The sequence below is a fragment of the Macaca thibetana genome, chromosome 2, assembly GCF_024542745.1.
Source record: "Macaca thibetana thibetana isolate TM-01 chromosome 2, ASM2454274v1, whole genome shotgun sequence".
NCBI classification, from domain to species: domain Eukaryota; kingdom Metazoa; phylum Chordata; class Mammalia; order Primates; family Cercopithecidae; genus Macaca; species Macaca thibetana.
Window position 1 is genome coordinate 154,500,258 of NC_065579.1, and position 26,961 is coordinate 154,527,218.

Here is a 26,961-nt window from a genome sequence, read left to right on the forward strand (position 1 = left end):
GCAGGCCTGGTGGTGACAAAATCCTAGCATTTGCTTGTCTATAAAGGATTTTATTTCTCCTTCACTTATGAAGCTTAGTTTGACTGGATATGGAATTCTGGGTTGAAAATTCTTTTCTTTAAGAATGTTGAATGTTTTCCCCCACTCTCTCTGGCTTGTAGGGTTTCTGCCGATAGATCCGCTGTTAGTCTGATGGCCTTCCCTTTGTGGGTAACCCAACCTTTCTCTCTGGCTGCCCTTAACATTTTTTCCTTCATTTCCACCTTGGTGTATCTGACAGTTATGTGTCTTGGGGTTGCCCTTCTCGAGGAGTATCTTTGTGGTGGTCTCTGTATTTCCTGAATTTGAATGTTGGCCTGCCTTGCTACGTTGGGGAAGTTCTCACGGTTAATATCCTTAGGAGTGGTTTCTAACTTGGTTCCATTCTCCCCATCACTTTCAGGTCCACCAATCAAACGTAGATTTAGTCTTTTCACATAGTGCCATATTTCTTGGAGGCTTTGTTCATTTCTTTTCACTCTTTTTTCTCTAATCTTGTCTTCTCACTTTATTTCATTAATTTGATCTTCAATCACTGATATCCTTTCTTCTGCTTGATTGAATCGGGTATTGAAGCTTGTATGTGCTTCACCAAGTTCTTGTACTATGGTTTTCAGCTCCATCAGGTCATTTAAGCTCTTCTCTACATTGTTTATTCTAGTTAGCCATTTGTCTAATCTTTTTTCAGGGTTTTTAGCTTCCTTGCAATGGGTTAGAACATACTTCTTTAGCTCGGAAAAGTTTTTTGTTATTACTGACCTTCTGAAGCCTACTTCTGTCAGCTTGTCAAACTCATTCTGTGTCCAGTTTTGTTCCCTTGTTGGCGAGTAGTTGTGTGTCTTTGGAGGAGAAGAGGTGTTATGATTTTTGGAATTTTCAGCCATTCTGCTGTGTCCCCATCTTTGTGGTTTTGTCTACCTTTGGCCTTTGATGTTGGTGACCTACAGATGGGGTTTTGGTGTGGATGTCCTTTGAGTTGATGTTGATGCTATTCCTTTATGTTTGTTAGTTTTCCTTCTAACAGTCAGGTCCCTCAGCTGCACGTCTGTTGGAGTTTGCTAGAGGTCCACTCCAGACCCTGTTTGCTTGGCTATCACCAGCAGAGGCTGCAGAATAGCAAATATTGCAGAACAGAAAATATTGCTGCCTGATCTTCCTCTGGAAGTTTTGTCCCAGAGGGACAGCTGCCTATATGAAGTGTCTGTCGGCCCCTACTGTGAGGTGTCTCCCAGTTAGGTTACACGGGGGTCAGGGACCCACTTGTAGAGGCAGTCTATCTGTTCTCGGAGCTCAAACGCTGTGCTGGGAGAACCACTGCTCTCTTCAGAGCTGTCAGATAGGGACATTTATGTCTGCAGAAGCTGTCTGCTGCCTTTTGTTCAGCTATGCCTTGCCCCCAGAGGTGGAATCTAAAAGAAGCAGTAGGCCTTGCTGAGCTCTGGTGGGTTCTGCCCAGTTTGAGCTTCCCTGCTGCTTTGTTTACACTGTGAGCATAGAACTGCCTACTCAAGCCTTAGCAATGGCAGACGCCCCTCCCCCCACCAAGCTCCTACATCTTAGGTTGATCTCAGACTGCTGCCCTGGCAGTGAGCAAGGCTATGTGGGTGTGGGACCCGCCGAGTCAGGCATGGGAGGGGATCTCGTGGTCTGCTGGTTGCGAAGAGCATGGGAAAAGCACAGTATTTGGGCAGGAGTGTATCACTCCTCCAGGTACAGTCACTCATGCTTTCCCTTGGGTAGGAAAAGGAAATCCCTGATTTCTTGCGCTTTCTGGGAGAGGCGACGCCCCGCCCTGCTTCGGCTCGCCCTCCGTGGGGTGCACCCACTGGCCAACCAGTCCCAGTGAGATGAACCATGTACCTAAGGTGGAAATGCAGAAATCACCTGTCTTCTGCATCGATCTTCCTGAGAGTTGTAGACCAGAGCTATTCAGCCATCTTGGAAGCAACCATGAATGCCATCTTGCAAATGAAGGTGTTAATTGGTCATAGACATTCACTGGCTTTGTGTATATTAATACTTCTGTGAATTTAAATGGATATAAATATTGGTTATAATATGTTATTAGTGCATTTGGATATTCATTTATCTAGCAATTTATATTTCACAGAGAAAAATACTCATAAATATTATATTACTTTTATTAGTTTAGTTGGAATTCAGTTAGTATTTTAAAATGAAAATTGTCATAATGGAAGAATAACAGGAAAAAGTAAAAGTCCAATAAGTGAGCCTAAGGACTTATATTGTACTGAGAATTGGTTTTAGATTTGTCAGGGAAGAGAGAAGAAATAGTAGACATTTTTGTGTACATTGAAGTCACTAAAAGAACAATGTAAAGCTCTTTTAGATCAGATACTAGGTAGCATAATTCAGAGAATCGATTAAGAATTCAGAAAACAACATGGTGACTGTGGACTGTGCCTGGTCAAGTAGGAGGTGGCTCTTGTGCCTCAATTGAAGAAAGCCTTTGAATTGCTACTAGGGATGAGAGAAGGCAAAAAAGGGAAGAAGAGAGTTATGAGTAAATAGAGACCCTGGAGCCAGTAATCTGCTTGTAATTGGGCCTCAGTTCAGAATGGATTGGATTATTTAAGTTTTATATCTGTTAACCCCAAATTAACATTCTTTTCTTAACCTGAGCTTTCTCTGAGAGGTCTTCTACTTTGTGAAAAAGATTATTCAGGGAACTTAAAACTCAAAGCCTTACTTTCCTAAACGCAGAAGGATCTGAAGAGAGTCAGAATTATTAAACATTTTTATTTGCACACATTTTATTTTCAAGTAAAATAAGATCTTGAGAAAAGCCCTAAGACCTTTTAGAATTGGATGGATAAGGTCAGACTTTTATGGGCTCACAATTTGTTATTTGACCATGGGCAAATCTAACATTCTTCCTATTACCTATAATGTGGGAACAGTACTGTCTACCTCATAGGATTGAAACTAAGCATTGTGTTTGGTCTATGGAATGACTAAATACATGGGAGTTTAAAAAATGACTTATAATCGAAACAAGTAATTGAAGTAATTACATGTGATAAATGAAAAATAATTTGTAGTAAAGAATATGGTTTATTTTGGCCAGGCACGGTGGCTGATGCCTGTAATCCCAGCACTTTGGAGGCCAAGGAGGGCGGATCACCTGAGGTCAGAAGTTCAAGACCAGCCTGGCCAATATGGTGAAACCGCGTCTCTGCTAAAAATACAAAAATTAGCCAGACGTGGTGGCAGGTGCCTGTAATCCCAGCTACTCGGGAGGTTGAGGCAGGAGAATTGCTTGAATCTGGGAGGCAGAGGTTGCAGTGAGCCGAGATTGTGCCACTGTACTTCAGCCTGAGTGACAAGAGTGAGACTCCATCTCAAAAATAAAGAAAGAAAAAAAGAAAGAAAGAATTTAGTTTACCTTGTATATGTTGGCAGTTTTCTCTATTTAATTCCTTATAGTTCTCATTAAAAAAAATTTTTTTTTCCTTTCTTCCGTTAGGAGACAAGGACGGCAGCAAGGTGACCACAGTGGTGGCAACTCCTGGGCAGGGTCCAGACAGGCCACAAGAAGTCAGCTATACAGACACTAAAGTGATTGGAAATGGATCATTTGGTGTGGTATATCAAGCCAAACTTTGTGATTCAGGAGAACTGGTCGCCATCAAGAAAGTATTGCAGGACAAGAGATTTAAGGTAAAACGTCTGGTATTTCATGTATTTTGTTGCTGTCATAATACATGTACCATAAATGATTATTTTTTGGTTGTTTGTTTTTGCTTCAAATTTCTTCTATTGTGCACATTTTTGTCCAGCTTAAGCATTACAATGATTTTATTTCTAGTCGTGTATTTTGTAGAGAGAAAATTCACTGAAGATTGCAGTATTACTTTTGTAGTCATTATAAATGACATATATATATAAATCCTGTGAAAGGTAAGTTAAAATTTCTTAATTTATACTTTAAAAAGCGACCTGTCCCCGCCCTTGTACTGTGTTGATGTAGACCAGAGGAACACTGCCTGTAGCATATAAGTATTTTGTGTAGTTTCCTATGCTTCCTTTCTTGAAAACAATTTTTTTAATTCATGATGCAACTTGTGTTAGTCTATTTTTGCATCTCTATAAAGGAATACCTGACGTTGAGTAATTTATAAAGAAAAGAGGTTTAATTGGCTCACAGTTCTGCAAGCTGTACAGAAAGTGTGGTGCAGACATCTGCTTCTAATGTCTCAGGAAGCTTCTAATCACGGGCAGAAGGTAAAGGGCGAGTAGGTGCATCACATGGCGAGATCTGAGCCAGAGCATGAAGGGGGAGATCCAGACTTTATTATTATTTTTATTGTTGTTATTATTTTGTAGAAACAGGGTTTTGCCATGTTGTCCAAGCTAGTCTCAATCTCCTGAGCTCAGGCAATTTGCCTGTCTCAGCCTCCCAAAGTGCTGGGATTACAGGCATGAGCCACCATGCCCGTCCCCAGACTCTCTTAAATAACCAGATCTCCTGTGAACTGAGTGGAAACTCACTCATCAACAAGGGGATGGTGCTAACCCATTCATAAGGGGTTGACCCCCTTGATCCAATACCTCCCACCAGGCTCTACCTCCAACACTGGAGATTACATGTCAGCATGTGGTTTGGAAAGGGGTAAACATCCAAACCATGTTACAACACTATCCATTTTTCTTGTAACTTTTTTTTTTTTTTTTTTGCTATCTTCCTTTTTCTCTTTCCTTCTGCCTCTAGACACTAGCAATCCCAAGGTTCAGTTCTTGTCATCTATTTTCTTTTTCTGTACCTCATTAGGGGAGCCTATGCATGGAAGCTCAGATGTTATCTCTATGTTGTGGTATAGCAGAGAGAGCCAGAAGACACTGGCTGCTGTAATTAAGCCTCTGCCACTATGCAGCATTGCTCCCTTTCCTACCCTTCCCACCTCTGCAACATTTTATTGAGAGCTTCCTATGTGCTAAGACCTATGGTAAACATGAAGGCATATAATAATAAGAAGTGATCACTATTCTGTTCTAACACCAGTTATACCACATTCTGGTGTCCATCTGCTGTAAATGTCTAGAACATTCTAAAGAGTTTTAAAAAATTCAGTTGTTTTTGTTTTCAGTTCTCACCTCTCCCCCAAGTACTAGTCTTATGTTGTCAAATGCCCACTGGATCTTGATATCTGAATGTTGTACTGCTATCTCAGATTGGCAAGCCATCTTATCTAACCACGGCTTAACTTTTAAGACTCAATGGAAATCTCTCCTACTGGTTCCCAGAACTTTGGATTTGCTTTTTCTTTTTAATGGTTTTATAATTCACTGTTATTCAGACTATTCTATTCGCTCATCCCTAATATCCAGTCATTGTTTAACTTGATTTTCTTTTTTCCTCATACTGTCTTGTGGCTGTGTCTCTTTTTTTTCTTTCTCTTCACTACTATTCTTGTCAGACCCTGTCATTATTTGGCTTAACCACTTATAAACGTCTACCTTAGTCTTCTCCTTTCTAATCTCTTCTGCATACTAAGACTAGAATAATCCCAGAGGTTTCACTGGTCATGTTGTTTCTCTTGCCCATAAATCTTCTATGGCTCTTCATAGTCTAGAAAGTAAAACCTGCCTAGTTTACTTGTGTACTCAGAAACTTCCATAGTCTTCCATTTTCTCCAGATACTTAACTTTCCAAACTTTTTATATTATTGGCCTTGAAATATGTTCTTCTCTATGACCACTCTGCTTTTATTCAGCGTTTCTATCACTCCCATTCTCCTGCTATGTAAATTCTGTGCATCTATGAAAACTCAGGTCAAATTCTTCCTGTATGAAACTTACCAGATGATTCAAGTCAGCCATGGAGATCTTGCTATTCTAAATTCCTTGAGCCCTTACTGTCCATAAACTAGGAAATTCCACATTTTTTATGACAGCATCTCTATTTTTTAAATATTTGTCTCCTGGGCCGGGCGCGGTGGCTCAAGCCTGTAATCCCAGCACTTTGGGAGGCCGAGACGGGCGGATCACGAGGTCAGGAGATCGAGACCATCCTGGCTAATATGGTGAAACCCCGTCTCTACTAAAAATACAAAAAACTAGCCGGGTGAGTTGGCGGGCGCCTGTAGTCCCAGCTACTCGGGAGGCTGAGGCAGGAGAATGGTGTAAACCCGGGAGGCGGAGCTTGCAGTGAGCTGAGATCCGGCCACTGCACTCCAGCCTGGGCGACAAAGCAAGACTCCGTCTCAAAAAAAAAAAAAAAAAATTTGTCTCCTAAATACCCACACATTCCATTTTGGGGGATTAGTAGTTGATGATAGCAAATACTTGCTTATTATATGTATTTTTTGACATGAGTAGTTTTACGTAATTCTTACCATTAGTACTGTGTGATTGATACTGTTATCATTTGGATAAGGAAGCCTAAGTACAAAGAAAATTTAAATTAATTTGTCCAGGGTCACACAGTTGGCAAGTGGACGGATGGGCAAAGATTCGAATCTAGACAGACTCTGCAGTGCCTTAACACATTTTATCCTCACTGTATCAAACCCTTCTGCCCCTTCTCTCTTTCTCTCACAGTATTAATTCTCTTTCTATATCATAGTATCAGATTCTCAGTGTCATACCTCTTTCTATCAAAGTATTTAAACCACACCCTCTTTCTCCTTCTCAAGAAAGAGAAAGATTGGTTTTATTTCATTCTCTCATGGTTGCATTATATTTTATTGTGTGGATATACCCTAATTAGCCATTGTTCAGTTGATAGCTATTAAAAATTTTTTTCCCTACCAAACAGGGTATATATATGCGTTATCAGAATACAGTTTATAAAAGTAGAATTCTAGGGTTGAAGAGTAGGAGAGCACTTTAAACCTTGATATAGGCTGCCTTCTAGTTAGATTTTATCCATTTAAATGTACCTTATTTGAATATGAGTAATGCCCATTTCCTGTGTAGCCTTTAGATATTAGGAGTATTTTTATGTTTTTCAATTCTGTAGGTGAAAAATTATTTTTGTTACTTTCTTTTCTGTTTTAAATTTTCTGTAGAGATGCATCTCACTACGTGGCCCAGGTTGGTCTCGAGCTCCTGGCCTAAACTGGTTCTCCCTCTTGGCTTCCTAAAGTGGTGGAATTATGGTCTGAATCACCATGCCTGGCCCTGAAAAATTTTTTTAATTTACAACATCATTTTTCATGTTGTGAATCTTTTTACCCCCTTTTAGAGTGTGTGTCTTCCTTACTCATTTGTTAAAACCCATTTAAAATGTAATAGTGTAGAGCAACAAAGATTTTATTATCTCAGTGCTTCTGTGCGTTGAAAATTCAGGCATGGCTTAGCTAGGAACCTCTGGCCCAGGGCCTCTCACCAGACGGTAATCCAGGCATCAGCCAGGGCTGCAGTCCCATCTGAAGGTTTGTTTGAAGGAGGAAATATCTGTCCCTAAGTGTACTGTGTGATTGTCGGCAGACTTTGGTCCCTTGCCACATGGGCCTGTTCACTGGGCTTTCTGAGGTCTTGCCAGTTAGCTTCCCACATGGCAAGGGATCCACTGGAAAAATAGTAAGCCCAAGACAGAAACCAAAAGTTTTTTTCTAACCTAATATTGGTGAGGTGATTAAACAAGGGTGTGAATACCAGGAGGCAGGTATCATTTAGGGCCATCCTAGAAGCTGCCTCCACAATAATATGAACCATCTGTGAGAAAAAATTATTTGTTTGTGTTGACTTTGTTTGTGATATCTTTTGCTTTTCAGATATTGTTGATTTGGGCTTTGGCATAATGCTGAGAAAGGGCCTGTTGTATCTTACAAATAATGTCATTTTCTCTAGGAATTTTATTTTCCCATATTTCTTTAATCTTTCTGGGGTTATATTTTGGGATGTAGTATAAAGTAGTAATATAAGTTAACCTTTCCCCAAGTAGTAGGTCATTTGTCTCAGAAACCATTTTTATAAAGTTTATCCTTTTCCCACTGGTGGGCAAATGGCATTTTAAAAACCATGTATTATGTTACCGTATATACACTGGATTTTCTTCTGGGTTTCCTTTTCTTTTCCACTGATTTGTCCATTTTGGCTTATGTAACACTTCTCTGATGATGAGAACTAACAGCGTAGTTTGAGTGTTGCTTGTTTTTTCTCTTAAAAAATCTGTGTATCAAATATCATTAGCCTGTGATGTTTCTCCTGCAACCTCAACAAAACAAAAACAAACTTTAGATTTGATTAAAATTGTGTAAAATTTGCAGATTAGTTGGACAGAATGTACAGATTTAGAATATTCAGCCTTCCCATCCAGAAATGTGATAATTCTCTGCATTAATCCAATTTTTGATGTAAAACTTTATAATTATGTAGGTTTTAAACTTTTCTTACTTACCTAGTTATGTGTAGTAATTTTTTTGTTGCTCTTGGGAATGGGAGTCTTTCTCCATGCAAATACATCTTATATGTATGTACAAGTCTTCCTCCATGTAAATACGTCTTGTTTTAACCATTTGAACACTGCCTCCTCCGTTTGTTTTGAACTTGGGCATCTTCTAGATGCATTTAATGTGCTGATGCCCTTTAGGAGGGTACTTTACTGTGTTGCTTTTCTCAATATTATTACATGTTCATTATAATTTTCTTCCAGCCTGGGGGACAGAGGGAGACTCCATCTCAAAAAAAAAAAAAAAAAAAAAAAAAAAAAAGATTATTTCTGGCTTAGGCCGGGCATGGTGGCTCATGCCTGTAATCCCAGCACTTTGGGAGCCCAGGTGGGTGGATCACAATATCAGGAGATCAAGACCATCCTGGCCAACATGGTGAAACCTTGTCTCTACTAAAAAATACAAAAATTAGCTGGGCATGGTGGCTGAGGCAGGAGAATCACTTGAACCTGGGAAGCGGAGGTTGCAGTGAGCTGAGATCACACCACTGCACTCCAGCCTGGTAACAGAGCGAGACTCCGTCTCAAAAAAAAAAAAAAACAAAAAAACTATATATATATATATATAAAATTTCAGGCTTAACATTGCCATTACTGTACATAATTTCCTTAAACCTTTTATCCAGATTTCCAAATACTAATATTTATCACACTCACTTTTACAGTTTCTTCCTCTCTCTATATATTATTTTTATGTTTTTCAGGTAAGGTCTTGCCATATAACCCAGCTGGAGTGCAGTGGTATGGTCATGGCTACTGCAGCCTCCAACTCTTAGGCTTTAGTGATTCTCCTACCTCAGCCTCCCAAATAGATAACCATAGGTGTGCGCCACCACATCCAGCTAGTTTTGAATTTTTTTTTTTTTTTGATAGAGACAATGTCTTCCTGTTTTGCCCAGGCTGGTCTCAAACTCCTGGGCTTAAGTGATCCTCCTGCCTTGGCCTCCTAAAGTACTGGGATTATAGATGTGTGTGCCTGGCCGCACATATTATTTCCTGAAATGTTTGAATGCAGCTTTTAAGTGTGAGGCTCTTTTATCCCTAAATTATTCAGTGTGTGTTTCCCAAACTCAGAGACATTTGCTTATGTAACCACATAATAATTATTTTAAAAATCAAGAAATTAACAATTATACAATAGTATTATCTAATGTGCAGGCTTTATTGAAATATGTCCAGTTGTTCCAAAAATGTCCATTGTAGCACAAGAAAATCCTGGGTCATGTGTTTAGTTGTGATATCTCTAGTCTTCTATACCAGGAAGAGTTCCTCACTTACTGTCTTTCATGACATTCATGTTTTTGAACAGTATAGGACAGCTATTTGGGTTTGTGTAATGTTTCCTCATAATTAGGTTCAGCATATTCATTTTTAGAAAGAATATCATAGAAATGATTTTTTTCTTAGGCATTATATCAGGAGACCCACCCATGATGTCTGTCTGTCTAGTTAATGATGATATTGACTTCTGTCACTTAAGGTAGTGTTTGCTAGGTTTCTCTACTGTAGAGTTACTGTTTTTCTCTTCATCATTAATAAGGAATCTGTAGGGAAATGCTTTTAGATTATGTAAATAACCTTTTTCTCATACAGCTTTTACCAACTAGTTTCAGTATGCATTAATGAGCTTTTGTTAGAATCAGTTATAGTAATGGCTACAAATGGTGATTTTCTAATTCTTTTTTTCCTTCTTTATTTATTAATTAGATTCTACTGTAAGGATTATGAGGAAAGCTTTTCCCTTCTCTCATTTATTTGTATATATCATATGGACTCACTGACTCTTATTTTATTAAATAGGTTATAATCTTAGTCATTTATTTTGATACCCAGATTGCTTCAGTCCAGGCGTGGTGGCTCATGCCTGTAATCCCAGCACTTTGGGAGGCTGAGGCAGGCGGATCACAAGGTTAGGAGATTGAGACCATCCTGGCTAATATGGTGAAACCCCGTCTCTACTAAAAAGTAGAAAAAATTAGCCGGGCGTGGTGGCGGGCGCCTGTAGTTCCAGCTACTAGGGAGGCTGAGGCAGGAGAATGGTGTGAACCTGGGAGGTGGAGCTTGCAGTGAGCTGAGACTGTGCCACTGCACTCCAGCCTGGGCAACAGAGTGAGACTCCACCTAAAAAAAAAAAAAAAATTGTTTCAGATTTGGCCAGTGAAAGCCCTTTCAAGCTGGATCTAGATCCTCTTAACCAACAGAACTTAGACAATAGGTGTATGTGTGTGCACATGCATGCAAGCATATTCACACGTGTTTTTTTCTGTATTTCTTTTTTTTAAAAATTAATACTTTTAATTGCAGAGCAACATCACAGAGTTCACTCTAGCCTTCTGTATTTCTATATTTGTAACTCTTCTTTCTGAAGTGAGAAAACCTGACTGCTGTCATCCACAATGTATTTACTTTATTTGCTCAATCCTAGAATTTACAAGGTAGTTTCAGAACTGCTAACTCATACCCCTGGGGGCAGAGTTCAGTGCTTGTGTGTTTTTTATCTTTAGTTTGAAAGGCATATGGATTTTATATTATATTCAAAAAGTATTTGGATTTTTCTGTTTTTTGTAATTTTAAATTTTCCCTACAGCATAGACTATTAATTTGAAGTAGTTAGGTTCATCTGTTTCTGTGTGTATCACTTCTTAGAACTTCGCCCCCATTCTTTTTGATTAAAAAAAATTATTTATGTTTTCACTCTGTGAAACACTAATATGGTTCCAAAAGTCAGAAATCTAGTGTAGTTTCTTCCCAATTCTTTCTGTTTTATTTCCACTCGCTCCCTGTAGGTGGCCAACCTCATTATGTTCTGGCTTACTTTTCCTCAGTTTTGTTTTACACATACCTGTTCATTTATGCATTTTTTTTTCTTCCTTACACAGGAGGTAGCATATTGGAGATACTCTTTTGTACTTTGCTTTTTCTTTAAGTTATATTTCCTGGAATTCATTGCATATCAGTTCAGAGATTTTTTTTTCATCCTTTTTACAGCTGCTAAATGCCCCTCCATAAAGGTTATACCAATGTGCATTCTCTCTAGTTAAGTATGAGTGCCTGTTGGCCCATAGTTTTGGCTATAAAAGTTGCCTTACTTTTTAAATTTTTTGCTAATCTCATAGGTGAGAAATGGTATCTCATTGTAGTTTTAATTTACAATCTTCCTATTTTGAGTACACTTAAATATCTTTTCATGTATTCAAGGTCCATTTTATTTGTTTTTGTGAGTCTGTATGAATTGTCTTTTTTTTGGCCCATTTTAAAAATGCGATTTTGGTTTTTCCCAATCAACCCTGAAGAGTCCTTTATTATGGAATTTATACTTAGGTGTGATATATGTAATTTTTACTTTGTGTATGGTAGGTTTTTTTGTTTGTTTGTTTTGGTTTTTGCTGTGTAAGAGTCATTCCTCCCCTCTATGCAGTTGAATTTATTGCTCTTTTATCTGGATTTTGTGTTATTATAAAACTTTCCTGCTATCCTCAGGTAAGTCATCTATATTTTCCTCTAGTAGTTATCAGGGTTCAGTTTTTGCATTTAAATTCCTGATACATTTGGAGTTTATTCCTATGTGTGGTATGAATTATGATCTAATTTTATCTTTTCTAAATCATTAACTACTTGTCTGGGTACAATTTAGTAGAAAGACTATCTTTGTTCCAGTTATTTGAGATGTTACTGTTACTATATGCTAAATTTCTACATGTGCTCGGCTCTGTTTCTGGACTTTCCATTTTATTCCGCTAGGCTGTTTGCATATTCCTGTGTCACTACTATACCGTTTTGATTATAGAGGCTTCATAGTATGTTTTCATGTCTGATAGGGTTAATCTGCCCTCGTAGCTTTTCTTTTTGGTGTTTTCCTACCTATTTTTACATGTTTATTTTTCTGTATGAACTTTGGCATCAGTTCATCTAACTTTATAAACAAAAGTGTTGATCTTTTAAATTGGGATTTATTTATAAATTAATATAGGAAGAACTGATATATTTGTGAGCTTGAATTATCTTAGCCAGGAGTAAGAAGTATTTTTCCATTTGTTCAAATCTACTTTTATGTCTTTCAGAAGTTTTGGCTTAGACTTTAGACATTTCTTAAGTTTATGCTTAAGTATTTTGTTTTTTGTTGCTATTTTATAGTTTTTCTTGTTTTTTATTCCACATGTTAAAAAGTGATGGGCTGCTTTATACCAAGCTCAGTTTTTTCCTTGTATCAACCTTCCTTTGTGGAATTTAAGTATTCTTTGTTGTGGCCAAAAAATAAAATTTGATTAGTCGACCTATTTGTTTCTCTTGATTATCATAAAATAGGAATTTCTCTGACAACTTAGAAGTCTGTAGTTTTAACATCTGTGATTTACATAGCTGCTACTTGGGATTGCCTTAAATAATTAGGTGTTTCCAGCAGAAGGTTGAAATAGGATCTCCTCCTTGTTCAATTAAATAAACCAACCTGCAAAATCTCCTAATGGCAGTGAGAGGCAACTTTTTTTTTTTTTTTTCCCCTTGGTGAATAGAAAAGAAGAGAGATAATGGTCAAAGATAAAAAGAAAACTAAGAATAATTATCCTGGTGTGCCAGTAGTCACATAAACTGTACCTAAGACACTGGGCTTTTAAAAAGAATTTCTGGTATAATAAGCTTCATTTCAGTGGTATTTTATTTTTTTCTCACTGTGGTCCATCATACTGTGACAGAATACTTGAACCCCTTAACTTGGGCAGTTTGGAAGTGCTTGTGATAGAAAATGTTTGTATTGTGGGGATAAAGATTGGGTAGGTACCTAATTAATGTAGGAGACCTGTACTGTTGTCACAGGGAAAACATCAGTCAATCCCAAAACCTCCTTATGGTTGTTGAGGCTGACTGGTCCAACTTGAAAATCGGTAAGTTGCATGTTTATTAGTGATATTGGCTTAATTTAATTCATTTCTCCTTTGAAGAAAGTCATAGGTTTCAAGTCTCCTGCCTAGTTTCACTTGTTCTGTAATTGGGATATAGAGGGATAGGGATGTGAGGTATCACTATTGTTAGGTTGTGAATGGAGAGCATAGTCTACTTTTAATACCATTTTATTTATTTATTTATTGGAGACAGAGTTTCACTCTTATTGCCCAGGCTGGAGTACGATGGCACGACCTTGTCTCACTGCAACCTCCGCCTCCTGGGTTCAAGCGATTCTCCTGCCTCAGCCTCCCGTGTAGCTGGGATTGCAGGCATGTGCCACCGCACCTGGCTAATTTTGTATTTTTAGTAGAGATGGGGGTTTCACCACGTTGATCAGGCTGGTCTCGAACTCCTGACCTCAGGTGATCCACCCACCTCAGCCTCCCAAAGTGCGGGGATTACAAGCCTGAGCCACCGTTCTTGGCTTAATACCATTTTAATACCTGCTTTTATAGCATTTTGGAGAGTGAGGAGAGATGATGTCTGTTTTTGATCCTTAAGGATGTGAGTATTCTCTGAATATATTCTGGAGAAAGCACCAGAGGAAGATTTTGGTCTACTGCTTACTTAGTAATTTTGAAAGCTTGAGCATATCTATTGTGAGAGTTAAAGAAAGAGGAAAGAAACATGAAATGCGGCTGGCAGTTAAAGACAAGTTCACTTTAGACAAAACCTGAGAGGTGCTCCTGGCTGATTTTGGTCAGGAGCGCTTTCTGTTACAGATTAAGAATATATATTGGTTTTAGGGCGAGGGGCTTATCACAAGCTTGGAATGTTTATGTGTGTGGAGAAGTTTATGGTGGGGTTGGAATCTCTCTGGGAGGAGGGGAGGTTATCTTGGGGCAGACATCTTTCTGGCGAGGAGGGGTGTTATCTTGGGGCTAGCATCTTTCCGGCTGGAGGGGGGTTTATTTCGGGGCTAGCATGTCTCTGGTCAGGGAGAAGTTTGGAATATTTCTGATTGGAGATGTTATTTGTGGTTTATGGTCATGCTGACCTTAGCCATTAGGCTGATGCCCTTTGGATTTAGGCACTTTTTTATTAAGTGAATTTTAGAATGAGGGGCTTGTCCAAGATGGCAGTGCTCCTGCTGTGTCAATCCAGACCTTATAGTTTGAGGAGGGACGGCATGTTCTTCTGGCTACTTCCTGCTCACTAGAGGATGGAGAGTTTTCTGGTCTCGGGTTGACTGTAGGAGCAATGACATCTGTAGATGTTTTTGGGTAGTTGTCTGTGAAATGGCCATGATCCTGTCAGATAAAAATCTTTGAAAAAGGTTAATTAGGCAGAGTAAGAACATTAGTCCCAGGCATATTATTAGAAGGGGCCCCAGGAATGGGATGACACATGCTATGATTTTGTTTCCAAACCAAGAATCTGTTTGGTTTTGATATTTCCTTAGCTTTTTATTTCCTGTTTTTTTTTTTTTTTTTTTTTTTGTTTTTTTTTTTTTTTTGAGGTAGAGTCTTGCTCTGTCACCCAGGCTGCAGTACCGTGGCGTGATCTCAGTTCACTGCAACCTCCAGCTCCCAGGTTCAAGCAGTTCTGTCTCAGCCTCCCGAGTAGCTGGAACTACAGGTGCCTGCCACTACACCTGGGTAATTTTTGTGTTTTTTAAGTAAAGAGGGGGTTTCGCCTTGTTGGTCAGGGTGGTCTTGAACTCCTGACTTCAGGTGATCTACGTGTCTCAGCCTCCTAAAGTGCTGGGATTACAGGCGTGAGTTACTGCGCTGGCAAGATCTCTTATTTCTTTACATTGATATTTATGACTTTTTGGGGGCTGTCAGGGGTTGCTTTCTTAGCTTTCCAGGCTTTTACTTGAGTGTGATATATTTATTTAGGAGCTCATTCCTGTAACAGGTACCGTTTTAATTACCCTGGGTTCTGTGGATTCACTAGACGTGGGGGTGAAGGATTCTAGGCATCCTCAGTTCTTAGTTGTCAGCACCAGCAGTGAAGAGATTTCCTTCTGTGATGGTTGGGGGAGCTTAGAGGCAGCATCTGCTGAAACATCTAGTTTTCAGTTTATGGAGCTTTAAGAAAGCCCAGCTTATTTTAGAAACTTGTAGCCAGAAAATTAGAATTCAATTTAAGCAGTAGAAAATAATAAAAACTGAAAAATATTAGGCAACACTAGAATTTAACAACAGGTGTGCTGTGGTTTTTGCAATATGATTTTCTCTTTCCAGTTTCCCATTTTTATTAAAAGACATTTAAGTCATGGTAGGAATAGTTTGCTTTATTATACTTGGCTTAATTATTTGCATACAGTGCAGCAAGAATAATTATTTGTTACATAGGCCTTTTAAATTGGCTTTGATGGAACTTTGTTCTGTAGAAGGAATCTGAGAGAAAACCTTTTAAAGCCAAGCCCAATCCTGGATTTGTACTATCAAATACCTATGAGTTGGTGAATTTCTCTCCTCTTGAGGTCCCAAGATAACTTGGGATTCCTGGCCTAGAATGTCACTAGAAAGTGACATTCTTTACTTACTGCAGACCAGAAACCCTGTACAGGGACTGTGTACACAAAATATGAGGCCAGTTTTCCGAGGGCATTTTTGGCTTCATAAGTATGGTTCCTTAAAGGAAAGCATATTATTCCAGGTAAAGCCTTTTTAAAATAACCAGTTTTTCCAATTCTGTCCTGTTACAAAAGAAGACAGATTTTTAGTGCATTTATGCAAATATTGTAACTTAAGAATACTCACAGATAGTTTAAAAATTCTGGAGAAAATCAGGTAGAGAGAAACAAGTATGTTCCAAATTTTGTTCATGGGAGTATACTAAATTGTTAAAAGCTGTTAATAGCTCAAAAGAAAAATTTCTTGAACTTTGAAAAGCAAAACAAAGGATTAGCAATATTTTAAAACATTAAAAAGATTACTCTCCTGTTAGTTTAGTTCATGCAATTAATTCCTGTTGTGCTTAATATTAACATTTTATCTCTTCAAAAGTCCTGAACGTTTTTCCTCTATTCTGATGTTACAGTTTCCAAAGTTATCAGAAACCTGCATTTAAGAGCACCTGTTAGAGCTTTATAGCTGATTATAAAACCACCTTTTAAAGAGGACCAAAGCAAGGCAACAATTGTTTATGGATGACAAAAAGTTTTAGGGTAGCCATAAAGACACATTTGACAAGGATGACACACAATAATTTTAACGTAATGATTGTAATTATTACTGAACGTACACTAATATATATCAAAATTATACGAGTCTCCCATAATTTTGGAACACATATGAATAACATACCAATATAGACCAAAGAAAGCCAAATACCATTTTATATTTGACAATGCTTTCTGTATGATTTTATACCAGATAAGCTAAATTTCACTTTTATATTTGTCCTATTAATGTTAAACTCAATTTTAATAAAACCTTGTAGACATATTTATCCAATATTAATATCTGACCATAAAACCTTGTGGACATATTTATCCAATATTAATATCTGACCATAAGGTAAGATTTTTATAGACTCTTTAACCTTTTATAATTTTTGTTAAAGAATAGGTTAGTGCTTTAAGAAAAACCCATTGTGCTTTTATTTTATTTGAATGCCCAGTTTACAGAAAAACTGGATGATACCCCTTTAACTTTACCAACATGTTTACACACAGAATTCCCTTTATAATTAACGTTTCAAAACTTGCTTAAACCTTCAAAACAATTTTTTAACCTTTTAATGTAGGTAAAAATCCACATTTTTATGCCTCCTTATAATCCTTTTACAAAAAGTATATTTTACTTTCCTTACACACCTGGCACATAAACTGTTTTTTCAATAGCTTTAAATACATGTTACACTGTTAACTTTTTAAAATTATTATTATACTTTAAGTTCTAGGGTACATGTACACAATGTACAGGTTTGATACATAGGTGTACATGTGCCATATTGGTTTGCTGCACCCATCAACTCATCATTTACATTAGGTATTTCTCCTAATGCCATCTCTCCCCCAGTCCCCCATCCCAGTGTGTGATGTTCCCCACCCTGTGTCCAAGTGATCTCATTGTTCAGTTCCCACCTATCAGTGAGAACATGCAGTGTTTGGTTTTCTGTCCTTGTGATAGTTTGCTGAGAATGATGATTTCCAGCTTCATCCATGTCCCTGCAAAGGACATGAACTTATCCTTATTTTATGGCTGCATAGTATTCCATGGTGTATATGTGCCACATTTTCTTAATCCAGTCTATCATTGATGGACATTTGGGTTGGTTCCAAGTCTTTGCTACTGTGAATAGTGCTGCAATAAACATACATGTGCATGTGTCTTTATAGTAGCCTGATTTATAATCCTTTGGGTATAAACCCAGTAATAGGATTACTGGGTCAAATGGTAATTCTAATTCTAGATCCTTGAGGAATCATCACACTGTCTTCCACAATGGTTAAACCAATTTACACTGCCACGAACAGTGTAAAAGTGTTCCTATTTCTCCACATCCTCTCCAGCATCTGTTGTTTCCTGACTTTTTAATGATTGCCATTCTAACTGGTGTGAGATGGTATCTCATTGTGGTTTTGATTTGCATTTCTCTGATGACCAGTGATGATGAGCATTTTTTCATGTGTCTGTTGGCTGCATAGATGTCTTCTTTTGAGAAGTGTCTGTTCATGTCCTTTGCCCACTTTTTGATGGGGTTGTTTGGTTTTTTCTTGTAAATTTGTTAGAGTTCTTTGCAGATTCTGGATATTAGCCCTTTGTCAGATGAGTAGATTTTAAAAATTTTCTCCCGTTCTGTAAGTTGCCTGTTCACTCTGATGGTAGTTTATTTTGCCCTGCAGAAGTTCTTTAGTTTAATTGATCCCATTTGTCTATTTTGGCTTTTGCTGCCATTGCTTTTGGTGTTTTAGACATGAAGTCCTTGCCCATGCCTATGTCCTGAATGGTATTGCCTAGGTTTTCTTCTAGGGTTTTTATGATTTTTGGTCTAACGTTTAAGTCTTTTATCCATCATGAATTAATTTTTCTATAAGGTGTAAGGAAGGGGTCTAGTTTCAGTTTTCTGCATATGGCTAACCAGTTTTCCAAGCACCATTTATTAAATAGCAAATCGTTTCCCCATTTCTTGTTTTTGTCAGGTTTGTCAGAGATCAGATGGTTGTAGATGTGTGGTATTATTTCTGAGGCCTCTGTTCTGTTTCATTGGTCTGTGTGTCTGTTTTGGTACCAGTACCAAGATTTTTTGGTTACTGTAGCCTTGTAATGTAGTTTGAAGTCAGGTAGCATGATACCTCCAGCTTTGTTCTTTTTGCTAAGGATTGTCTTGGCAATGCGGCCTCTTTTTTGATTTGATATGAAGTTTAAAGTAGTTATTTCCAATTCTGTGAAGAAAGTCATTGGTAGCTTGATGGGGATGGCATTGAATCTATAAATTAATTTGGGCAGTATGGCCGTTTTCACGATATTGATTCTTCCTATCCGTGAGCATGGAGTATTTTTCCATTTGTTTGTGTCCTCTTTTATTTCGTTGAGCAATGGTTTGTCGTTCTTCTTGAAGAGGTCCTTCACATCCCTTATAAGTTGGATTCCTAGGTATTTAATTCTCTTTGTAGCAATTGTGAATGGGAGTTCACTCATGATTTGGCTCTCTGTTTGTCTGTTAATGGTGTCTAGGAATGCTTGTGATTTTTGCACATTGATTTTTTATCATGAGACTTTACTGAAGTTGCTTATCAGCTTAAGGAGATTTTGTGTTGAGACGAATATACAGTGTTCCAAATATACAATCATGTCATCTGCAAACAGAGACAATTTGACTCCCTCGTTTCCTAATTGAATGCCCTTTATTTCTTTCTCTTGCCTGATTGCCCTGACCAGAACTTCCAAGATTATGTTGAATAGGACTGATGAGAGAGGGCATCCTTGTCTTGTGTCGGTTTTCAAAAGGAATGCTTCCAGTTTTTGCCCATTCAGTATGATATTGGCTGTGGGTTTGTCATAAATAGCTCTTACTATTTTGAAATACGTTCCATCAATACCTCGTTTATTGAGAACTTTTAGCATGAAGGGCTGCTGAATTTTGTTGAAGGGCTTTTCTGCGTCTATTGAGATAATCATGTGGTTTTTGCCATTGGTTCTGTTTATGTGATGGATTATGTTTATTGATTTGTGTCTGTTGAACCAGCCTTGCATTTCAGAGATAAAACCTACTGGATCATGGTGGATAAGCTTTTTGATGTGCTGCTGGATTCAATTTGCCAATATTTTATTGAGGATTTTTGCATTGATGTTCATCAGGGATATTGGTCTAAAATTTTTGTTGTTGTTGTTGTGTCTCTGCTAGGCTTTGGTATCAGGATGATGTTGGCCTCATTAAATGAGTCAGGGAGAATCCCTTCTTTTTCTATTGATTGAAATAGTTTCAGAAGGAATGGTCCAGGTCCTCTTTGTACCTCTGGTCCTGGACTTTTTTTGATTGGTAGGCTATTAATAATTGCCTCAATTTCAGAGCCTGTTATTGGTCTAGTCAGAGATTCAACTTCTTTCTGATTTATTCTTGGGAGGGTGTCTGTGTCCAGGAATTTATCCATTTCTTCTAGATTTTCTAGTTTATTTGCATAGAGGTGTTTATAGCATTCTCTCATGGTAGTTTGTAGTTCTGGGGGATTGGTGGTGATATCCCCTTTATCATTTTTTATTGCGTCTGTTTGATTCTTCTCTCTTTTCTTCTTTATTAGTCTTGCCAGCAGTCTATCAATTTTGTTGATCATTTCAAAAGACCAGCTCCTGGATTCATTGATTTTTTAAAGTTTTATTTTGTATCTCTAGCTCTTTCAGTTCTGCTCTGATCTTAGTTATTTCTTGCCTTCTGCTAGCTTTTGAATTTGTTTGCTCTTGCTTGTCTAGTTCTTTTAATTGTGAAGTTAGGGTGTCAATTTTAGATCTTTCCTGCTTTCTCTTGTAGGCATTTAGTGCTATAAATTTCCCCTCTACACACTGCTTTAAATGTGTTTCAGAGATTCTGGTATGTTGTGTCTTTGTTCTCATTGGTTTTAAAGAATATATTTCTGCCGTCATTTTGTTACTTACCCAGTAGTCATTCAGGAGCAAGTTGTTCAGTTTCCATGCAGTTGTGCAGTTTTGAGTGAGTTTCTTAATCCTGAGTTCTAATTTGATTGCACTGTGGTCTGAGAGACAGTTTGTTGTGATTTTTGTTCTTTTACATTTGCTGAGGAGTGCTTTACTTCCAATTATGTGGTCAATTTTAGAATAAGTCCTTTGTGGTGCTGAGAAGAATGTCTATTCTGTTGATTTGGGGCGGAGAGTTCTGTAGATGTCTATTATGTCTGCTTGTTGCAGAGCTGAGTTCAGGTCTTGGATATGCGTGTTAACCTTCTGTCTCATTGATCTGTCTAATATTGACAGTGGGGTATTAAAGTCTCCCATTATTGTTGTGTAGGAGTCTAAGTCTCTTTGTAGGTCTCTAAGGACTTGCTTTATGAATCTGGGTGCTCCTATATTGGGTGCATATATATATTGAGGATAGTTAGCTCTTCTTGTTGAATTGAACACTTTACCATTATGTAATGGCTTTGTTTGTCTCTTTTGATCTTTGTTGGTTTAAACTCAGTTTTATCAGAGACTAGGATTGCAACCCCTGCTTTTTTTTTTTTTTTTTTTTTTGCTTTCCATTTGCTTGGTAGATCTTCCTCCATCTCTTTATTTTGAGCCTGTGTTTGTCTTTGCACGTGAGATATGTCTCCTGAATACAGCACACCGATGGGGCTTGACTTTTTATCCAATTTGCCAGTCTGTGTCTTTTAATTGGGGCATTTAGCCCATTTACATTTAAGGTTAATATTGTTATATATGAATTTGTTCCTGTCATTATGATGTTTGCTGGTTATTTTGCCCGTTAATTGATGCAGTTTCTTCATAACATCAATGGTCTTTACACTTTGGCATGTTTTTGTAGTGGCTGGTACTGGTTGTTCCTTTCCATGTTTAGTTCCTCCTTCAGGAGCTCTTGTAAGGCAGGCCTGGTGGTGACAAAAATCTCTCAACATTTGCTTCTCTGTAAAGGATTTTATTTCTCCTTCACTTATGAAGCTTAGTTTGGCTGGATATGAAATTCTGGGTTGAAAACTCTTTTCTTTAAGAATGTTGAATATTTTTCCCCCACTGTCTTCTGGCTTGTGGGGTTTCTGCTGATAGATACGCTGTTAGTCGGATGGCCTTCCCTTTGTGGGTAACCCAACCTTTCTCTCTTGCTGCCCTTAACATTTTTTCCTTCATTTCCACCTTGGTGTATCTGACAGTTATGTGTCTTGGGGTTGCCCTTCTCGAGGAGTATCTTTGTGGTGGTCTCTGTATTCCCTGAATTTGAATGTTGGCCTGCCTTGCTAGATTGGGGAAGTTCTCCTGGATAATACCCTGAAGAGTGTTTTCCAACTTGGTTCCTTTCTCCCTGTCACTTTCAGGTCCACCAATCAAACGTAGATTTAGTCTTTTCACATAGTGCCATATTTCTTGGAGGCTTTGTTCATTTCTTTTCACTCTTTTTTCTCTAACCTTGTCTTCTCGCTTTATTTCATTAATTTTATCTTCAGTGACTAATACCCTTTCTTCCACTTGATCGAATCGGCTATTGAAGCTTATGTATGCTTCACCAGGTTATTGTACTGTGGTTTTCAGCTCCATCAGGTTATTTAACGTCTTCTCTACACTGTTTATTCTAGGTAGCCATTCGTCTAATCTTTTTTCAAGGTTATTAGCTTCCTTGCAATGGGTTTGAACGTTCTCCTTTAGCTCAGAGAAGTTTGTTATTACCGACCTCATGAAGCTTACTTCTGTCAGCTCGTCAAAGTCATTCTCTCTCCAGCTTTTTTCTGTTGCTGGCGAGGAGCTGTGATCCCTTGGAGGAGAAGAGGCACTCTGATTTTTAGAATTTTTCAGCTTTTTGCTCTGGTTTCTCCCCATCTTTGTGGTTTTATCTAGCTTCATTCTTTGATGTTGGTGACCTACAGATGGAGTTTTGGTGTAGATGTCCTTTTTGTTCATGCTGATGCTATTCCTTTCTGTTTGTTAGTTTTCCTTCTAACAGTCAGGTCCCTCAGTTGCAGGTCTGTTGGAGTTTGCTGGAGTTGCACTCCAGACCCTGTTTGCCTGGGTATCACCAGCAGAGGCTGCAGAATAGCAAATATTGCAGAACAGAAAATATTGCTGCATGATCTTCCTCTGGAAGCTTCGTCCCAGAGGGACAGCTGCCTGTATGAAGTGTCTGTCGGCCCCTATTGTGAGGTGTCTCCCAGTTAGGTTACACGGGGGTCAGGGACCCACTTGTAGAGGCAGTCTGTCTGTTCTCAGAGCTCAAACGCTGTGCTGGGAGAACCACTGCTGTCAGATAGGGATGTTTATGTCTGCAGAAGCTGTCTGCTGCCTTTTGTTCAGCTATGCCTTGCCCACAGAGGTGGAGTCTAGAGGCTGTAGGCCTTGTTGAGCTGTGGTGGGCTCCGCCCAGTTTGAGCTTCCCCGCCACTTTGTTTACCTAGTCAAGCCTCAGCAAAGGCGGATGCCTCTCCCTCAACCACGCTGCCACCCGCAGATGGATCTCAGACTGCTGCGCTAGCAGTGAGCAAGGCTCCGTGGGCGAGGGACCCGTGGGACCCGCCAAGCCAGGCATCGGAGAGAATCACCTTGTTTGCGGGTTGCTAAGACCTTGGGAAAAGCACAGTATTTGGGCGGGGAGTGTCCCATTTTTCCAGGTAGTCTGTCATGGCTTCCGTTGGCTAGGAAAGGGAAATCCCCCAACTCCTTGCACTTTCCCAGTGTCGTGACGCCCCACCCTGCTTCAGCTCGCCCTCCATGAGCTGCACCCACTGTCCAACCAGTCCCAGTGAGATGAACCAGGTACCTCAGTTGGAAATGCAGAAATCACCCGTCTTCTGCATCGATCATGCTGGGAGCTGCAGACGGGAGCTGTTCCTATTTGGCCATCTTGGCTACACTGTTAACTTTTAATAAACTTTACTTTTGTTGAAAACCTTGTAAGTTTGGGATTTTAATTATGTGCTAGGTATAGAGCCCAGGACCTAGACAGAAGTGCAGATAAGGTCTAGCTTGTTCTAGCATTTAACTCCACATGTCCTAGGTTTTACCTAGCTGTAAAGCAGGCCAGTTGTCCAGCCAAGAGTTATAGTAACATTTTATAAAGCATTCAGGAGGCCTAATTACTTTTAAATTATACAACATTTCTTGTATAAATTCTCTTTTATAACGTTTTTTATGACTTTCACAATCTTTGACATGCCTCAACTTTCTGACTTGTAAATATCCCTTTCTTTAAACAACCAGTTAATTTAGGACAAGAATTTACCATATAAGATTCTTTTTATGTAACTTCCCCTTTCTTTAATGTCAAAGATGATAACCATTCTTTTCCAAAGCAAACTTCCTTCATGTTAGTGTACTAGACTGCCTAAGCCACAAGATTAGAAGCTAGGATATTTTACTACATAGTTGAAAATATAGCTATCTTCATTAAACCAATATTAATGTTTCATTTATTAAAAAATTACGCAAGGCCGGGTGTGGTGTCTCACGCCTGGAATCCCAGCACTGTAGGAGGCCAAGGTGGGCAAATCACCTGAAGTTGGGAGTTCGAGACCAGCCTGACCAGCATGGAGAAATGCCATCTCTACTAAAAATACAAAAAATTAGCTGGGCGTGGTGGCACATGTGTGTAATCCCAGCTACTTGGGAGGCTGAGGCAGGAGAATGACTTGAACCCATGAGGCAGAGGTTGCAGTGAGCTGAGATTGTGGCATTGTACTCCAGACTGGGCAACAAGAGCTAAACTCCGTCTTTAAAAAAAAAAAAAAATGACACAAGCAAAGATGATTTTGTTTGGGCTGAGTTAGTTTTGCAGCTTCTATGCAAGATGTTGACACCTTACAGTATTTGGCTGAGAAAAGTATGAATTTGCCTGATTAACAAATGCGAACAAAAAGGTATGCTGGCAACTTTTAAGATACTTCGAACTTTACTGTACCAGTAAGTTTTAAAGATTAAAGTCACGTGAACTGAAAGGTCCCACAGCTTTTACTTTTCCCTGAAAAATATTTAAGTGCTTAGTTTTCTTAGGCCAATTAATTAGAGCTCTTTTAGTAGACATTGCACAGACAACACATATATAGCCACACAGACAACCAGGAGAAGATTCAGTAGTTATGAGGTTTTTTTTTCCTCTGCTAATTTCCCAATTGGATTATTGGCCTTTGGGTGAGGCTCTTGAAGAACAGGACTAGGAAAACAATTTCCAGGGTCTAATAAACAAGTATAACTGGAAGACAAATACAAAGATTTTGAGAGATACTTATTTACCTCTAATTCCACGGTTTCCATAAGGAAAACAGGTTTTTCCCCAAAATGGGATTTGTGGCACCTTTTCTGTTTTCCCAAGGAATCCCAGGGCACCAGAAGTCATTTCACAGTTTTTTACACATACACCAAGATTAGCAAGACAGAGTGGAGAAAAGTAATTCAGTTAACTGAGGAAAAACCTTTTCCAGGAAAATAAGATTGATAAAAAGAAAAATATAAAGGCCTTTTGAATATATTTATAGTGTTGATCCACGACAAGTCAGACATGGAGAAAGAGACATGAACACGAGCAATGCCTTTAACCCCATCCACTTCCCAGAGAGGGAGAATGGCAGAGGTGGTTTTTGAATGGGTAACAGGTGGAGAAGGAGGAGAAGTGGGGTTTGGGACTGAAGGCTTGGAGGCAGGCAGGGCCACCAGGGCGGAGGGTTTGGACGGTCTTGGAACAGATGCAGGGGGATAAGAATACAGAGGGGGTTCATCTGCAGGGTCACAAGGAGTTTCGGAGGAAGGAGAGACTTGGAGAGGGTTTTTATTAAGAAGATTTTATGAGAGGTACAAGCTTGACACAGATAGGGTTGGGATTTCAGGTAGAAATAGAAGAAGGCCTGAATATAGAGAACATCTTGCCATTTGCCGTTCCTGATTATAAAGTTGTTAAGTTCCTGGCTGGGCGCAGTGGCTCATGCCTGTAATCCCAGCACTTTGGGAGGCCAAGGCGGGCAGATCACGAGGTCAGGAGCTCGAGACCATCCTGGCTAACACGGTGAAACCCCATCTCTACTAAAAATGCAAAAAATTAGCCAGTCGTGGTGGCGAGCGCCTGTAGTCCCAGCTACTCGGGAGACTGAGGCAGGAGAATGGCGTGAACCCTGGAGGCAGAGCTTGGAGTGAGCCGAGATCGCGCCACTGCACTCCAGCCTGGGTGGCAGAGAGAGACTCAGTCTCAAAAAAAAGAAGTTGTTAAGTTCCTGAGAATTTGCAAGTTAGAGGTACCATTTTCAGACCATTGGCTGTCATTATCTAATGTGTTTTGGGGCCAGGCTATGCTACATTAAAAGACTAAACACTTAAGGCAAGTTTGGCAAGATCATGGAGACAGCACAGTGGAGAGACCGCAGACATGTGAATTGTTTGGCACCCGTGTGGACTGGTGAGAAGAAGCCGAGGGTGTCTGTTTTTGTTCTAGGTATCCCCAGACAAAAGACAGAGGTCTGGAATCATCTTTCTAAAGAGGACAGTCAAGCTGAGAAGAAACTGGGCATCCCCAGGATTTCCCCTAGCTTAGTCCTGCTGGTCCTCCAAGAACTGGGACGGCTGACTTAACTTTTCCTGGGTACCGCAAGAAAGCCAGGGGAGGGCAGATCTTACCAGTCGGCTGGATTAGTGTCCGATGTTGGATGTTGCGGTTGGATTTGGCAAAGGGCCTCCTGGACTGCAGCTGCATGAGGGAGAGAGAGAGAGAGGAAAAAAAAAGGGAGAATGAGGGAAAAGTGAAGTGAGAGAAAAGACTGGGCGGGTGGCCAGAGACCCTCAGGATCCAGGAATTAACTCAGGACGAGCTGCCGTTGCCCACTGCTTCCTGGGTTGCAAGAGAGCCTCTGCCGCCAGCACTCATCACAGGTTTCGGCACCAAATGTAAGAGTTAAAGAAAGGAAAGAAACACAAAATGCGGATGGCAGATAAAGACGGGTTTACTTTAGACAAAACCTGAGAGGCACTCCTGGCCGATTTCGGTGAGAAGCGGTTCCTCTTACAGACTAAGAATATATATTGGTTTTAGGACGAGGGGCTTATCGCAAGCTTGGAATGTTTATGTGTGTGGAGAAGTTTATGGTGGGGTTGGAATCTCTCTGGGAGGAGGGGAGGTTATCTTGGGGCAGACATCTTTCCAGCCCAGAGGGGAGTTTATTTCGGGGCTAGCGTGTCTCTGATCTGGGAGGAGTTTGGAATGTTTCTGGTTGGAGATGTTATTTGTGGTTTATGGTCATGCTGACCTTAGCCATTAGGGTGATTCCCTTTGGATTTAGGCGGTTTCTTATTAATGTGAATTTTAGAATGAGGGGCTTGTCCAAGATGGTGATATTCCTGCTGTGTCATATGTGAAATTTATGAGCCTCAATTTCACTGCCTGTAAAGTGGGGATGGCACTAATACAGCAATGCCCAGCCCAATGTTTGGTACATAAAGGAACTCGGTAAACATTATTGTGTTGCCTTTTTT

At 39.3% G+C, this 26,961-nt stretch overlaps 3 protein-coding genes across 11 annotated transcripts in view; 2 read left to right on the forward strand and 1 right to left on the reverse strand.

Moving 5' to 3' along the window:
- The window catches only part of NDUFB4 (NADH:ubiquinone oxidoreductase subunit B4), an 812,324-nt gene that overhangs the window by 592,727 nt on the left and 192,636 nt on the right, over positions 1–26,961 (reverse strand). The window contains exon 1 of one of the 3 annotated variants that reach the window (XM_050781904.1): positions 17,364–17,367. The exons of the other annotated variants lie outside the window; for them this stretch is intronic. The gene's annotated coding sequence lies outside the window, so the exon portion shown is untranslated. Of the gene's footprint in view, positions 1–17,363; positions 17,368–26,961 lie in introns of those variants that run through there. 3 annotated transcript variants of the gene reach the window in all.
- LOC126949250 (cytochrome c oxidase copper chaperone) overlaps positions 1–26,961 on the forward strand; it is an 846,236-nt gene that overhangs the window by 516,299 nt on the left and 302,976 nt on the right. The gene's annotated exons all lie outside the window — the stretch shown is intronic.
- Positions 1–26,961, forward strand: part of GSK3B (glycogen synthase kinase 3 beta) — a 270,425-nt gene that overhangs the window by 88,138 nt on the left and 155,326 nt on the right. For both annotated transcript variants that reach the window (XM_050781893.1, XM_050781894.1), the window contains exon 2: positions 3,527–3,720. In XM_050781893.1, coding sequence (XP_050637850.1) covers positions 3,527–3,720 — 194 coding nt within the window. The remainder of the gene's footprint in view (positions 1–3,526; positions 3,721–26,961) is intronic.